The 13,236-nt window shown below is 21.5% G+C and overlaps 6 protein-coding genes across 6 annotated transcripts; 3 read left to right on the top strand and 3 right to left on the bottom strand.

Annotated features, from left to right (window-relative positions):
• Positions 1–35: 35 nt before the first annotated feature.
• On the bottom strand, positions 36–832 carry PBANKA_1117900 (trafficking protein particle complex subunit 6A, putative; the record flags this gene model as incomplete). The annotated part of the gene is made up of 2 exons (XM_034565715.1): positions 36–67; positions 157–832. 2 exons carry the CDS (start codon positions 830–832, stop codon positions 36–38), a joined length of 708 nt encoding a protein of 235 aa, XP_034422385.1.
• Positions 833–1,739: 907 nt separating this feature from the next.
• On the top strand, positions 1,740–3,440 carry PBANKA_1117800 (rhomboid protease ROM10; the record flags this gene model as incomplete). Its single annotated transcript, XM_034565714.1, has 8 exons — positions 1,740–1,987; positions 2,111–2,219; positions 2,298–2,344; positions 2,474–2,561; positions 2,685–2,797; positions 2,978–3,027; positions 3,144–3,225; positions 3,350–3,440. The coding sequence occupies 8 exons, from the start codon at positions 1,740–1,742 to the stop codon at positions 3,438–3,440; spliced, it is 828 nt and encodes a 275-aa protein (XP_034422384.1).
• Positions 3,441–3,982: 542 nt separating this feature from the next.
• Positions 3,983–4,924, bottom strand: PBANKA_1117700 (malate dehydrogenase, putative; the record flags this gene model as incomplete). The annotated part of the gene is made up of 1 exon (XM_034565713.1): positions 3,983–4,924. One exon carries the CDS (start codon positions 4,922–4,924, stop codon positions 3,983–3,985), a length of 942 nt encoding a protein of 313 aa, XP_034422383.1.
• A 1,912-nt stretch (positions 4,925–6,836) lies between these two features.
• PBANKA_1117600 (LMBR1 domain-containing protein, putative) lies at positions 6,837–9,027 on the top strand (the record flags this gene model as incomplete). The annotated part of the gene is made up of 5 exons (XM_034565712.1): positions 6,837–8,057; positions 8,210–8,317; positions 8,399–8,512; positions 8,653–8,732; positions 8,841–9,027. 5 exons carry the CDS (start codon positions 6,837–6,839, stop codon positions 9,025–9,027), a joined length of 1,710 nt encoding a protein of 569 aa, XP_034422382.1.
• A 352-nt stretch (positions 9,028–9,379) lies between these two features.
• On the bottom strand, positions 9,380–9,995 carry PBANKA_1117500 (ribosomal protein L27a, putative; the record flags this gene model as incomplete). The annotated part of the gene is made up of 2 exons (XM_034565711.1): positions 9,380–9,661; positions 9,831–9,995. 2 exons carry the CDS (start codon positions 9,993–9,995, stop codon positions 9,380–9,382), a joined length of 447 nt encoding a protein of 148 aa, XP_034422381.1.
• Positions 9,996–12,317: 2,322 nt separating this feature from the next.
• Positions 12,318–13,114, top strand: PBANKA_1117400 (conserved protein, unknown function; the record flags this gene model as incomplete). Its single annotated transcript, XM_034565710.1, has 2 exons — positions 12,318–12,321; positions 12,504–13,114. 2 exons carry the CDS (start codon positions 12,318–12,320, stop codon positions 13,112–13,114), a joined length of 615 nt encoding a protein of 204 aa, XP_034422380.1.
• Positions 13,115–13,236: the final 122 nt, after the last annotated feature.

Genomic DNA, 13,236 nt, shown 5'->3' with positions numbered 1-13,236 from the left:
ATTTTATGCGATATAAGTGTGTGCTTACTGTCTAGTTACCCATCAAGTATGGTTATTTGAAAAGAACCTAAGAAATGAAAAATGTGAGGAAATGCAGAATAAAATGTAACATGGAAAAATGTGAGGAAATGTAGAATAAACTAAATTAAAACTCACATGTAGGGTAGTTTAAATTGTAAGTAACATACGCATTAATTTTAAATCGGATTAAAACACCTTTAATTATTCCAATTATTAGAATAATAAAAGCATGAATAAAATTATTTTTTTGATTTGTTTTGTTATCAATCAAAGTGTGTTTTAAATAAACGCTTATATCGTTATCAATTATTATATATACATTTTTTTTATAAGTTTGTAATTTATCAATATTTTTATTAAAAATAATAAACCACATATCTTTCCCTATAATTTTTATAATATCTTTAATATCAATTAAGTTATTTTTATATATTAATATCCTTTCAATAAGTTTTAATCCTATACTTTTACCCATATCTTTTAATCTTTTTGACAACACATTTATATAATTGTTGTCGTCGTCTACCCATTTCCAATTGTTCTTATACTTCCTACTATTATCATTTTTGTTATTATAATTTTGTGCATTTTTTATGATCTCATTATTATTAAATTGGTTATTTTCTTCAGAAGTATGTTTTATTTGGTCATGTAAATTATCATTCAAATAATTATTTCCATCATTATCTATACTTTCAATATCTAATATATTGTCTTTTACTAATTTTATATTCAAATTAATTATTTCATTAATTAAAAGTAAAAGACTTATTTTTGAAATTTGTTTTTCATTCATTTGGCTTGGTTGCATAATAGCTAATTGATGGAATAGTAGTAAAAGCTAAAATGTATTATAAATTTGGAAAAAAAAAAAATTTATAAATATAGAAAATGCAAACATATAAACATATTGATATATATATGCTTTGGGAATTATATATTCCTGTGTATATTCATACATCCATACACATATAAATAAGTTCCAAAAAAATAATAATAAAAATATAATTTTGTAATTTTTATATTAACTTATAAATGTTTCGTATTCAAATTTTTTGATATATATAATAATTGATATACAATTTTTTATTTTATTTTTCTTAAAAAAAAATACCTGGATAATGTTACTAAATATATACCATTTTAACACTAATTTGTAAACATACCGAAAAAACATAATTTTATACTTAAGAAAATTTCTTAATTTTTTTTTTTAATTATAAAAATTATTTGTTAAAAAAGGTCAATGGTTTGGTTTTTTCTTTTTTTCTTTTTATTTCCTTTTTCCATTTTTGGGGTTATAAGCTTTGCATGCATATTCACACCATATAAATTTTAAATACAATAACGATCTTATATTAGGATATAAAACTATATCACTACAAAAATTTTCACTGAAAAAATAATTAGCAATATCTTATTTGCTACATACACAATCATTTTCTATTATTTTTCTACTATTTTTCTACATTTTTTACAATTTTTTTCACATTTTTCCCATCATAGCCTTCCGTTATTATTTCTCGCTTTTAATGTATTGTCCCGTTTTGATGTTTTCACATATTTACTAACTTGTTTTACGAATTAAATACATTATTGCTAGTTTACAGTTTTTTATTTGTTTTATTGTTCCGTATCTTTTGTAAATGAATAATCAATTATATTAAAATTGAGTTTAGAATATTTACGATTCTACATAAAATAATAAAAAAGCAAAAATGCGATTTCTCATGAATTATCAAAATGTTCCAAATGACGAGGTATTTGATGACTCCGATTTGTTACTTTTAAAATATGCACGATCTTTTTATAAAACTTTTAAGAAGAATATTCAATTTATTCAAATCCTATTCCCTTCTTATAAGCCTCATTATGTTACCATAATCTTTTCCATATTCTTATATATATTTTTTTTGGGATATGACATTTATTTTTTTAATAAATACAACCCTTTATTTATTAGAGAGTAAACCAATATTTACCATATATATATATATAAATAAAAAAAAATTATAATTATATACTTGGGCATGTATAGACAGATATATCGCTTTTAAAAATCATGTAATTTTATTTTTCTTATTTTTAGAGATGTGTTAACAAATATAGGAATAAACAGGGAAATTATTTCAAATAAATTACATTTCCACAAATTCATAACTGCAACATTAATTCATCCTAATATATGGAGTTTGATAGTATAACTCAAAAAGGATAATAAATACATTAATATATTTGTCCACGTTTTTTCATACTTTAACTTTTTGTTTTAATAGATTAATACATATTACTTAATTAACCTTGGAATAATTGCCGAGAAAAAGTAATTACAAAATTAAAGTCATTTTTTTCATCTTTGCTTTATTTTGAGCAAAAGTTGCTACCTCAATTTAGCAGTTGTACAAATGGCACTATAATAAACATATATAATATTTTCCCTTTTTTTTTCAAGTTATGGAAAAATTCATATTATAGCAATAATGTTGTTTAGTTCGATATGTGGGAATTTATTAATGTGTGCAACAGCAAACTGCAATGAAGTATTATTCCAAAAAAAGAAAAAAAATGAACAAATAAATATTTATATATTTAAAAAAATATTCATATTATATATTTTACTTTTGTTTTATCATATAATCTAACTATTTTCGTTAATTTTTTAGGCCCAATTAGGAACCAGTACTATACTATTTGGAATTATGGGTCTTTTTTTACAAGAAGTAACATCAAACTTTAAAAGGATTAAAGGAAAAATCGAAATCATAGGGACTTATTTGTATGAACATAATATAAAATAACAAAGAAAAGAAAATGCATTTTAAGTGTAACTATCATATCTACATTGTATTGAAAATACTTTGAAACGAAAAAGACAAAAATGTATATAACATAATATTTTACCAAATTATGAAATACTAAATTATACATTTTATTTATCATTTTTTTTTATGTCTAGATTTACGATCATACCAATGTATTTGACAATAGCCATGTTCCCACATAATGGTAAACAAATTCAAAAAAAAAAAAAAAAACGGTGTATGGATCATTTTTCTTATCTACGAGTTTTATTCTACGTTCACTATTTTATTTCTTATTTTGCCATTTTTAATTTATTATAGGAAACATTATGGGAAATATCGGGGGATTATTCGGAGGTTATTGCTACCCATACATTTTTAATGTGATTAGAATGAATAAAGGGTAAGTATTTGAAAAACAACTATAACACATATTTATACATACAAAAATATATGAAGAAAATAATTTACGCACATATCTCACAATTTTGGCAATGTTTTTTTTTTTTTTTTTTTAATTTGTTTAGGCCAGGAAATATTTCAAGATTAGTACACATTGGATTAATGGGATTATTTTTAATTTCGTTAATACTTAGTCTATTAATTATTAAGTGTTAAATTAATTTTATTTTATATTTTCTTAATTTTATTTTTTCATCTCTAATTCGTTAGAATTTATTATAGACTACGAAATGTTGTGCTAAGTAATTGTTAGTTAATTTTTTTGAATTATCAAAACTTTACATTTTGCTAATTTATTAAATTTAAAAAAAAAAAATTAATATAACTAGCTGGTGTTTTTTTTCATTAATAGGTTTTAAGAGTAAACTAAAAAATTCATTAAGAATTAAAGAAACAAAAAATTTGCATTTACATATAGATATTTACATAAATGCAAAAATACTATGGAGTTTTTTTATATTTTTAGTAAAAAATTAAATGCAAATTTTCATACTTTTTAATCTTGATCAAAACACATACATACGTAATATGTCTATGCTATTTAAGAGGCGAATAAAACACCATTTTAGTTTCAGCATAAAATTAATGCATGCACACATATGATAATGATAAATTAAAATATTAATAATTTATCATATTTATTAGTTGTGTACGATCAATTTGACTATCCATTTTAAGGAAAAAAAAAACTTGTAAATTTAGTCAATTACATTCAAGGCTTTTTGTGTATTTTCTCTAATATTGTTTATCGACTTTTGATAGCAAGCTTGTTCTTCTTCTGTCAATATAAATTCGATTGGATGTGCCCCAGTTTTATTAATAATAGCTGTTGATCCAGCATATAAATCTTTACAATTATATAGTCCACTTAAATAAACTGCACATGTAAATAATTGATTTTGATCGTGTAAATATGATTTTATCATTTTAATAATAGAAGCAGCCGGAGCAAATGCAGCAGACGATTTAGCAAGCTTAATAATTTCACCACCCATATTCCTTGTCTTTTCTATAATATCACTTATATCTTTTTCTGACATATCATGATTTTTAATATAATCTAATAATGGTATACCCGATATTGAACAATATCTTGGCAATGGCATCATAAGATCACCATGGCCTCCTAAAATAATAGCATTAATATTTTCTGGGGAAACATTTAATTTTTCACTCAATAAATATCTAAATCTTGATGTATCTAATATACCTGCCATTCCACATATTTTTTCATATGGCAGATTACTATACTTGTGAAAAACATTAACCATAACATCAAGAGGGTTTGTAACACATATAACAAAAGCATTTGGTGCATATTGTTTTACAGATTCAGCAACACTTTTTATTATTTTCCCATTTATACCAATTAAATCTTCTCTGGACATTCCCTCCTTTCTTTGAACACCTGCAGTTATAACTATTACATCAGAATCTGTTATATCTTTGATATTATTTGTTCCTATTATTTTTCGATTTACACCTATAATTGTACTATAATGTTTTAAATCGAGAGATTTTCCTTGGGGTATTCCATTTACTACATCATATAAAACAATGTCTCCGATATTTTCAGATAAACATAGTTGACCTACTATAGCCCCTATTTGGCCACTTCCTATTAATGATATTTTTGGCATTCTTTAAAAAATAAATAAAAAATATAAATATAAATAAGAGAGAAATTTTGCTAAATTTTAAGAGGAAAAAAAATCATACACAATATATACTCAAATAATTGTATATGGAAAATATTTTAAAAATATATAAGGTGTAAAAAAATATTTAAACTTTTGTGTATTGGAAAAATGTATAAAATTAGCGCTCGATTTTGAAGATATAAAAAACAAATAAAGCTTAAAATAATGCATTTATTTTTATTTTTTCTTGTCGTATATGCACTCGGTGTTGGGTTAAAAGGGTGTAAATTCATGAAAAATACATGCATTGTATTTTTATAGTATATTTCCGCATTTCTTCATTATTACTAAAATATCTTAACAATATAAAAAGTAATTGTTAAAATTAAAATTAGTGTAAATACTTGTTTTTTTTACATTAAATTGCTAGAAAATGCATCATGTACTCGAATATCTATTTATTCCTTTATTCATAAATCGTTTTAATTAAAAACATATGCACTTTAAAATCAAATAAATGTAAAAAAATGAATAAAATATTATTCAGGCCGTTTTTTTTTTCTTAAAGCTTTCTCCCCATTTTAATATGATTGAAAATGTAATTGGCTAATCTTAACATTTCAAAGGTTGAATAAATATATACTCATTGTTCAATACCTTACCATATACACACATATCTATATATCACGCATGCATACATATAACTATTATTAAAAAAGAACAAATGAGCCCCTTATTTATTTAAAAAAAAATTTTACACTTTTACAACAATTAAAATATTATTAACATAAAATGTTAAACATAAAAAATTATTAACTGTTCATAATTTTTCAAAACATAAAATTTATATAGGACATGTGCGTGTATTTTCAAAAGGAAAACATAAAATAGTGTGGAAGCTTTTATTTTATAAGATATTTTTTAATATTATTTTAAAACAAATTGAGAATATATAAAATATGTTTTTTCCTTTGTGTTGTCTTATTTGGTAATAGCACATCAATTTTTTTAAGTAACAAATTTGGGGAAAATAAAAATATATTTAAATGATATCAAAATTCCACTATAATTTTTCGATCTTTCTCTATATATACCTTATTTGTTCAGTCATTTTAATAGACATATATATATATATATATATATATGATATTGTTATAATTATACAATGCCCTATATTATATAATTTGGTGTATGTTCCTTTTCCCAAAAATAGTATTTTTTTTTTTTTTAATTATTTTTCATTTTCAAAATGAGAGGTTAAAATGTTAGGGTTAAGAATTATAATTCCTATAAAAAATATAAATAAAGGTTAAAAGAAATATATTTTCTCCATTTCATATTTTCTCTTATCTCACGAAATATATTAATTTGATTTTTATTTATTCATTTGGTCTTTTATTATATTTTTTTTTTTTCAAATAGCTGTACATAAAAAAAAAAAAAAAAATGTAGTTGAACTGTTCTATGATTACAGTGGTATATAATATACCCAACTTTTTTAATACAAAATAAAAAAGGTATAATCTCTCTTTTTTTAATTTGTATATTTTTCATTTTACTAAATAAATGAAACATGATATTGCCAAACTTGCAATTTATATGTATAAATAAATGTATATATACATATAATATATATTTTTCTTTTATTTGTCGTATTTATAAAATCATGTCATCGCTTTACGTATAAAACGAGGCATGTGATATATTTAAAGATTTATTATTTTTTTTTAAATAATTTTTTTTATTTTTGTAGAAAAATAGAAAATATAACAAGTGTAAAAAAAAGTAAGACAAGATATATTTGTTACAAAAATGCAACAAATTAAATAGATATAAATATGCCACCACATATAATTTTTAATATATAGGCATATTTACACTATTTTTTTTTAACAATTTTTATAGATTAAAAATGGATGAATATATATTATTAATATTTTTCTTAGGATGTTTAATATTATCAGCTATAACAGGATTCAGATTATTAATAATATGTGGACACAAAAATGATAATAAAATTTTTGTATATAAAATTATAAAATTTATTATTATTATTGGATATATGATATGTTGGATATTAGTGTTGTTATTTCCAATTGACATTTATTTTAATTTGTCTACTACTGTTAAGAAATATTTAAATATATTTATCGTGTACAGAATATTATATTTGATATGCTTGTCATATATTTTTATATTAACTCCTATATTAACTATAATATATTTAAAGGTTGATAATACATTTCAAATATGTGATCAGAATAATTTAATTAATATTGAAAATGAAGAAATATTTAAAAAAAAAACGATAGAAGGGAATTATAAAATGAAGGAGAATTTAAAACCTATAATACAAAAATGGTGTAAAATATTTTTTATAAAAATAGTTCCAATTACTTTTTTTTTTATTTGTTTAGCTTTTTTTTTATTTTTCTTAACATATTTACCATTTAAGGAAATAAAAATCAAACTAAATGCAAATGATTGTAAATTGTGGTACAAATATATATTAGACACAAATAAAAAAGACTTTCTAAAATATAACATAAAAAAAATAGAAGAATGTCAAAATATACCAACAAATATGAATATTAAAATGGATATAAATTTAAATTTTAATGATCATATAATATTATCTACATTTTTATTTGGTTTTATTCTTTTTTCTTTTTATGTTGGAATTGGAATGTTTACATTTCCTTTTAATTTAATATATTCATATGCAAATAAAAAAAGAAAAATAAAAGACAACCAATTAAAGGATGAATTAGCAATAATAAATGTAAAAGCCAAAAAGTTAATACAAATTACAGAAATGCTTGAAAAAAATAAAACACAAATAAAAAAAATGAATATTTATAAATCTTTCTATTATCATATAAAATATATAAGACAAAGAAGAATACTCAATTATATAGTACATAGCCTCGAAAAAGATTATCAAAATTTGTTAGATTTGTATAATAATCCTATTAATCAAATGTATGCTTTGGGATATCTTTTATCTGGCCTCGCTTTTTTATTATTAACAATATCTATAATTATACATTTAATTTTTTATAATATTTTTAACGACATAATTAAATATAACTTCCTTCTCTCTAAATACCTTTTCTGGGATTCCTTGCTTCAGGTTATTTCAAACTATTTATTTCGAATCGTTTTCCATATACTGTCTTGTTCGTTTTATTTAGTTTATCCTTGCATGTAGAAAATAAAACAACACCATTACGATTTTGTATTATGTACATATTCACCTTTATATATTCATATTCTTTGTTGTAGTATATGGTAATCAGTGATTATATCGTTTGCTCGATAATTCTATACACACTAATTGTATCATACCTACTTATATGTGCTTTGTCCGGATATATATATTTTAGCACAAAGGTTTGAGAAATAAACTGAAAACTCTCTGCTTGCTCATTTTCCCATTTTCCACATTTTCCACATTTTCCACATTTTTTGCAGCTTAAACTTGGCTTTGCTTTCATGGTTGAAAAAAAAAATACATATATAAACTTTTTACTTTTGCACATTTGCCTTTTTATGGTGCTTTCAAGTGGGGCAGTCGTATTTTCGGCCGTAAGATAAAAAAGAATGAAAAAAAAAAAATGAAAAATTGCATTATTTGCATTACAGTTTTGTCCATTTTAAATCACTATTTATGTATGCATGTGAGATTGTATAATATTTATGCTGCATCTATACCTTTCCCATTTTAGAAGCTGTTTCGTACGTATTTTGGACACACATACGCGCTAATATTATTTGATTTATATTTAAAAAATCTTGGATTTATTGGGTAGAAAAAAAAAATATTCATGACTAAATACGCATATATATGTGTCTATGATGTTGAATAAATGACGTAAAATTTTTCTAAAAAAACAAATTTATAATTTTTTTACAGTGAATTATACAAACGAGAAATTCTGACATATTTAACCTTAATAATGAATTTATTAACCGTTTCTTTATATTTTATACCAAAAAAATGGAACTTTTTGACATTTTCAACTTTTTTTAAACCTTGGGAATTGAGTCAAATACAATATGAAGAAGAAGATTTAGAAAATAACAATCTAAGAAAATCATAAAATGATAACTCAACAATAGTCATTAATATGCACTAGAATATATGTATACATGTGTATGATTTAATTTATCTTTTTTTAAAATATTAAACACTCCGTTTTCTTCAATATATATGCACATGTTTGTATATATATTAAAAACAGAACAGAGTTATATTATAAAGTTATTGTACAGGTAAAAATTGCATATATAAATATAAATGTATACTTGTATCATTTTTTTTTAAATATAAAACTGAATAAAACAAATTAAATCAGTATTTTTATTATTTTCATAAAAAACGAGTTTCATTTAAAATATATTATTTAGAAAATTTATAATTATCCCTATCTATCTATATATATATATAACTTCTTAAGCTACTAATATACATTGCCCTCCTACGGCTTTAATTTTTTTTTCAGCCATGGAAGAAAAATATCGAGCTTTTACAACAATTGGTTGATTATGTTCTAAATGGCCATTTCCTAAAACTTTGAAATATCCAACTCTGGTTACATCTATAACTGGGGCTATATTTTCATTTTTAGCAAATTCTTTTTTTTTTTCTTCAGGTAATAAACCCCATAATTTATCAACATTTATGGTTCTGCAATATTTTCGGTTTTTTAACAAATTTAAATGCCTCATACCAACCTACAAAATTTTTAAATAAATCAACATATCCATATATATATGTATGTATATATATATATATATATATATATACATATTTATGTATATATGCATGTGCATATACAACGGTATGACTTGGCTAGCTAAGCCTTCTCGTCAAGCTTTCCTTTCAAGTAAACTTTTTAATTACCTTTCCAAAATATCCTGGATGATATTTATCAAAATTTATTCGCATATGATGCATACCACCAGCTTTTCCTCTCCCGCCTGGATGTTTTCTGTGTTTTCCAATACGACCATGGCCTGCTGATACATGACCTCTCTTTTTTCTGTTTTTCTTAAATCGTGTTGCCATTTTGTTTATTTATTTTTTATAAAATTTCTAAAAATCGTATAAAAATATAGAATAAATATATATATAAAGTTTGCATAGTTAGGGAAACATAATTTTTCATGTTTTCTTTTGGTTTCCCTTTAGTTTTTTTTCTTTCATTATTCATACATTTATTGCTAGAATTATTTTTTTTCGTGTTTTTAATATATATATATATAAACCCTTTATTTTCTATATTTTTTAATTTAAAAAAATGTATTTTTACCTTTTTATGGAATGGTTAATTTTTTTTAGGAATATAATACAAATTTTATGTAATTATATTTTTGTAAATAACTATATATTTTTTTTTATTATTTTTTTTTTGTTATTTTTTTATTTTTTTTTTATATTTCTTCCCTTTAAATGTTTAATATGCGCAAGTTTTATATTTCCCTAATTATGTATAAATAAATATAATATATAATATAATATGATGGCAATATCCTTAATAAATTTTATTGATATACCTTTGACATAATTATTTTTTTATATATAACACAATGCATATAAGCAGTAATAAGTACATACTATTTATTATATGATGCTATATATATTAATTATGTATATTATATTAAGTATGCTATATTATGTTAATTGTGCTATACTATGTTAATTTGTTTGCATTTTAAGCTGCTATTCATTTTTGTGCTTAAAACGAAGCGAGTGCTATAGGGGGTAGGGGGCACTATGGTATTTAATTCGTTGGTCCATTTTATTCCAAGTTATAATTAAGAATATCAGAGAAATGAATGAAATAAAGAAATGAATGAAAAGCAATATATTTTTTATTTAATTAATAATAAATAGTGAAATATATATTTTTTTTTTCCTATACAAAATTTCGTTAGCTAATCATATGCTGCACTTTTCCAAAAAAGTAAATCCATATTTTAATATTATTTTCACAATTTTTACAATTTCTGCAATGTTCACAATTTCTACACTTTAAGATTATTCATTTTATTATAGCAAAACTATAAAAAGGAAACGCCATTTTTATTTAATATAAATTTTTATATTTCTATATAATACAATATTTTTGATTTTGCAATGATACAAAATATATACAATATTTTTTTATATATTTTTCCTTTTTTTTCATTTTAACTAATTTACAAATATACTTATATATAACCATAACCTTATTAAAGTAGCTGAAAAATTAAATCAACATATCATCATCTTTTTCATTTTTTTTAATTCCTATTTAAATCTTATATGAAAAATCACACAAATTCAAACTAAAACTCGTATATATATATTGTCCTTTATAAATAGTCAAATGCGATTTATCTCAATTTGTTTCAAACATATTATATTGCATATGCGATATTTATTTATTTTCCATAAAAGTGAATAAAGTATAAAATAAAAAATATATATTTAAAAAAATTATAGGATAGGCTTTATTGAAAAATATATGATATAAACTAAAATTGGAATACAACACATTGATAAAATAATGTAATTCGTGTATAACTATAATTAAAAGGATTTTTATTTTATTGTTTAATTTAATAATATTATTATGTTACTTTTCATTTATATTTTCCTCGCTAAATTAATGTATTTAAAAAAATAAAATATAGAGATTTGAAAAATGTGCATATATACATCCTTTTATTTATTTTCCTAAAACATAAATTTAATTATAACCCATACTTTTTTTTTGAATATATAAATATAGTTCCAAAAAAAAAGGAAAAAAAAAACAGTTATATATATTTTTTTAATTATTAATTTATATAAAACTTAGAAATTAAAAGACTTTATCCAATACAATTAGTTTTTAAGGAAACATATATATGGCATGTTGCATGTTTTATATTTACAATATAAATATATAAAACTTATTTATTTGGAAAAAAAAAAAATATATAGAGAGGGTCATAGAGAGTAAATATTCCAAAGAACAAACTAACAATTTTGTAGATAATTAAATAAAATAAAAAATATCATTTATATTAGATGGTAATAAAAAATTTATATAATTAATCCATAAGCTCACTAGTTTTTTTTCTGCATACACTATTATAATGTAGAAAAAAAACTATCAAACATAAGGATGTACATTATAATAAAAATAGTATGTATAAAATAGTATGTAATAAAAATAGTATGTAATAATTTTTTTCAAGTACAACTTATGCATTAATATTGACATAAATTATAATTTGTAAAATTCGTATTTTACTATTTTCCCCTGGTTACTATCACTATTATTTAGGGAATTAAGATCATTATCATATTGTGATAAAATAAATAATTTGTTTGAATATATTTATCTTATTATAAAATAAAATGGGTAAGTTTACAAACTTATAACAACATTTTTGGCTAGTCTTAGTCGCACATTTATAAAAAAAAAAAAAAATATATATATACATAATTTGATGTTTGATATATTGTCCCTACTAAATTATAACTCGATATTCCAAACTAAATAATATAATTATTATCAATATATACATTTTTTTTTATAAGTAGCTATAAAAACTGAAGTAGTTGATGATTGGTCTGAATGGTTAAATGATGATGAAGAAGAAAAACGAGAAGACTTTAATACTACAATTAGAAATGAAAATGATGAAATACAAAAAAAAATATTAGAAAATAATATGGATGATATTGCAGATTTTTTAAATATAAGTGATAATCCAAATAAAAATAAAAAAACAACTAAAGATAATGAAAATAAAAATTTGAATAAAAATAAACCCCAAGAAAAAATAGTAACACTTGAAAGTACACCATTAAATTCGATAAAAGATTGTGAGCATTTAGGAGAAATATTAGCATTTCGAATTAAAAAAAGTAACGCAAAAAGTGTTGCTATTGAAAGATTTATATCAATAATTTTACAAGCAAGTGAAATGAAATTAGGAAATAAAGAATTGATAAGTCTTAATAGAAAAATTCAAGATATGATTGATAAAAAAGAAAAAAAACAAAGAGAATCACTTGTAAATAAAAAAAAACCAAATGAAGTTAAAAATTCAATTAAAAATTATAAAGATGAAGTCGATATGATATATGGGGATATTTCTTATGATGAAGAAGATTATGATGATGCTGATGAATATCTTGACGGCTTTTAAATTAAATTAACCTTTATCTATTTTAGGATGGTACTTATATTTTTTGATTCCATCATTTTCAATTCTCCTATTATTTGTGCAATAATTTATTGAAATAGGAAAGATGATAAGCACATTTGATT

This window comes from Plasmodium berghei, assembly GCF_900002375.2.
Source record: "Plasmodium berghei ANKA genome assembly, chromosome: 11".
Classification (NCBI taxonomy): domain Eukaryota; phylum Apicomplexa; class Aconoidasida; order Haemosporida; family Plasmodiidae; genus Plasmodium; species Plasmodium berghei.
The sequence above is the reverse complement of the archived record's forward strand: the minus strand, read 5'-3'. Positions and strand labels throughout refer to the sequence as shown.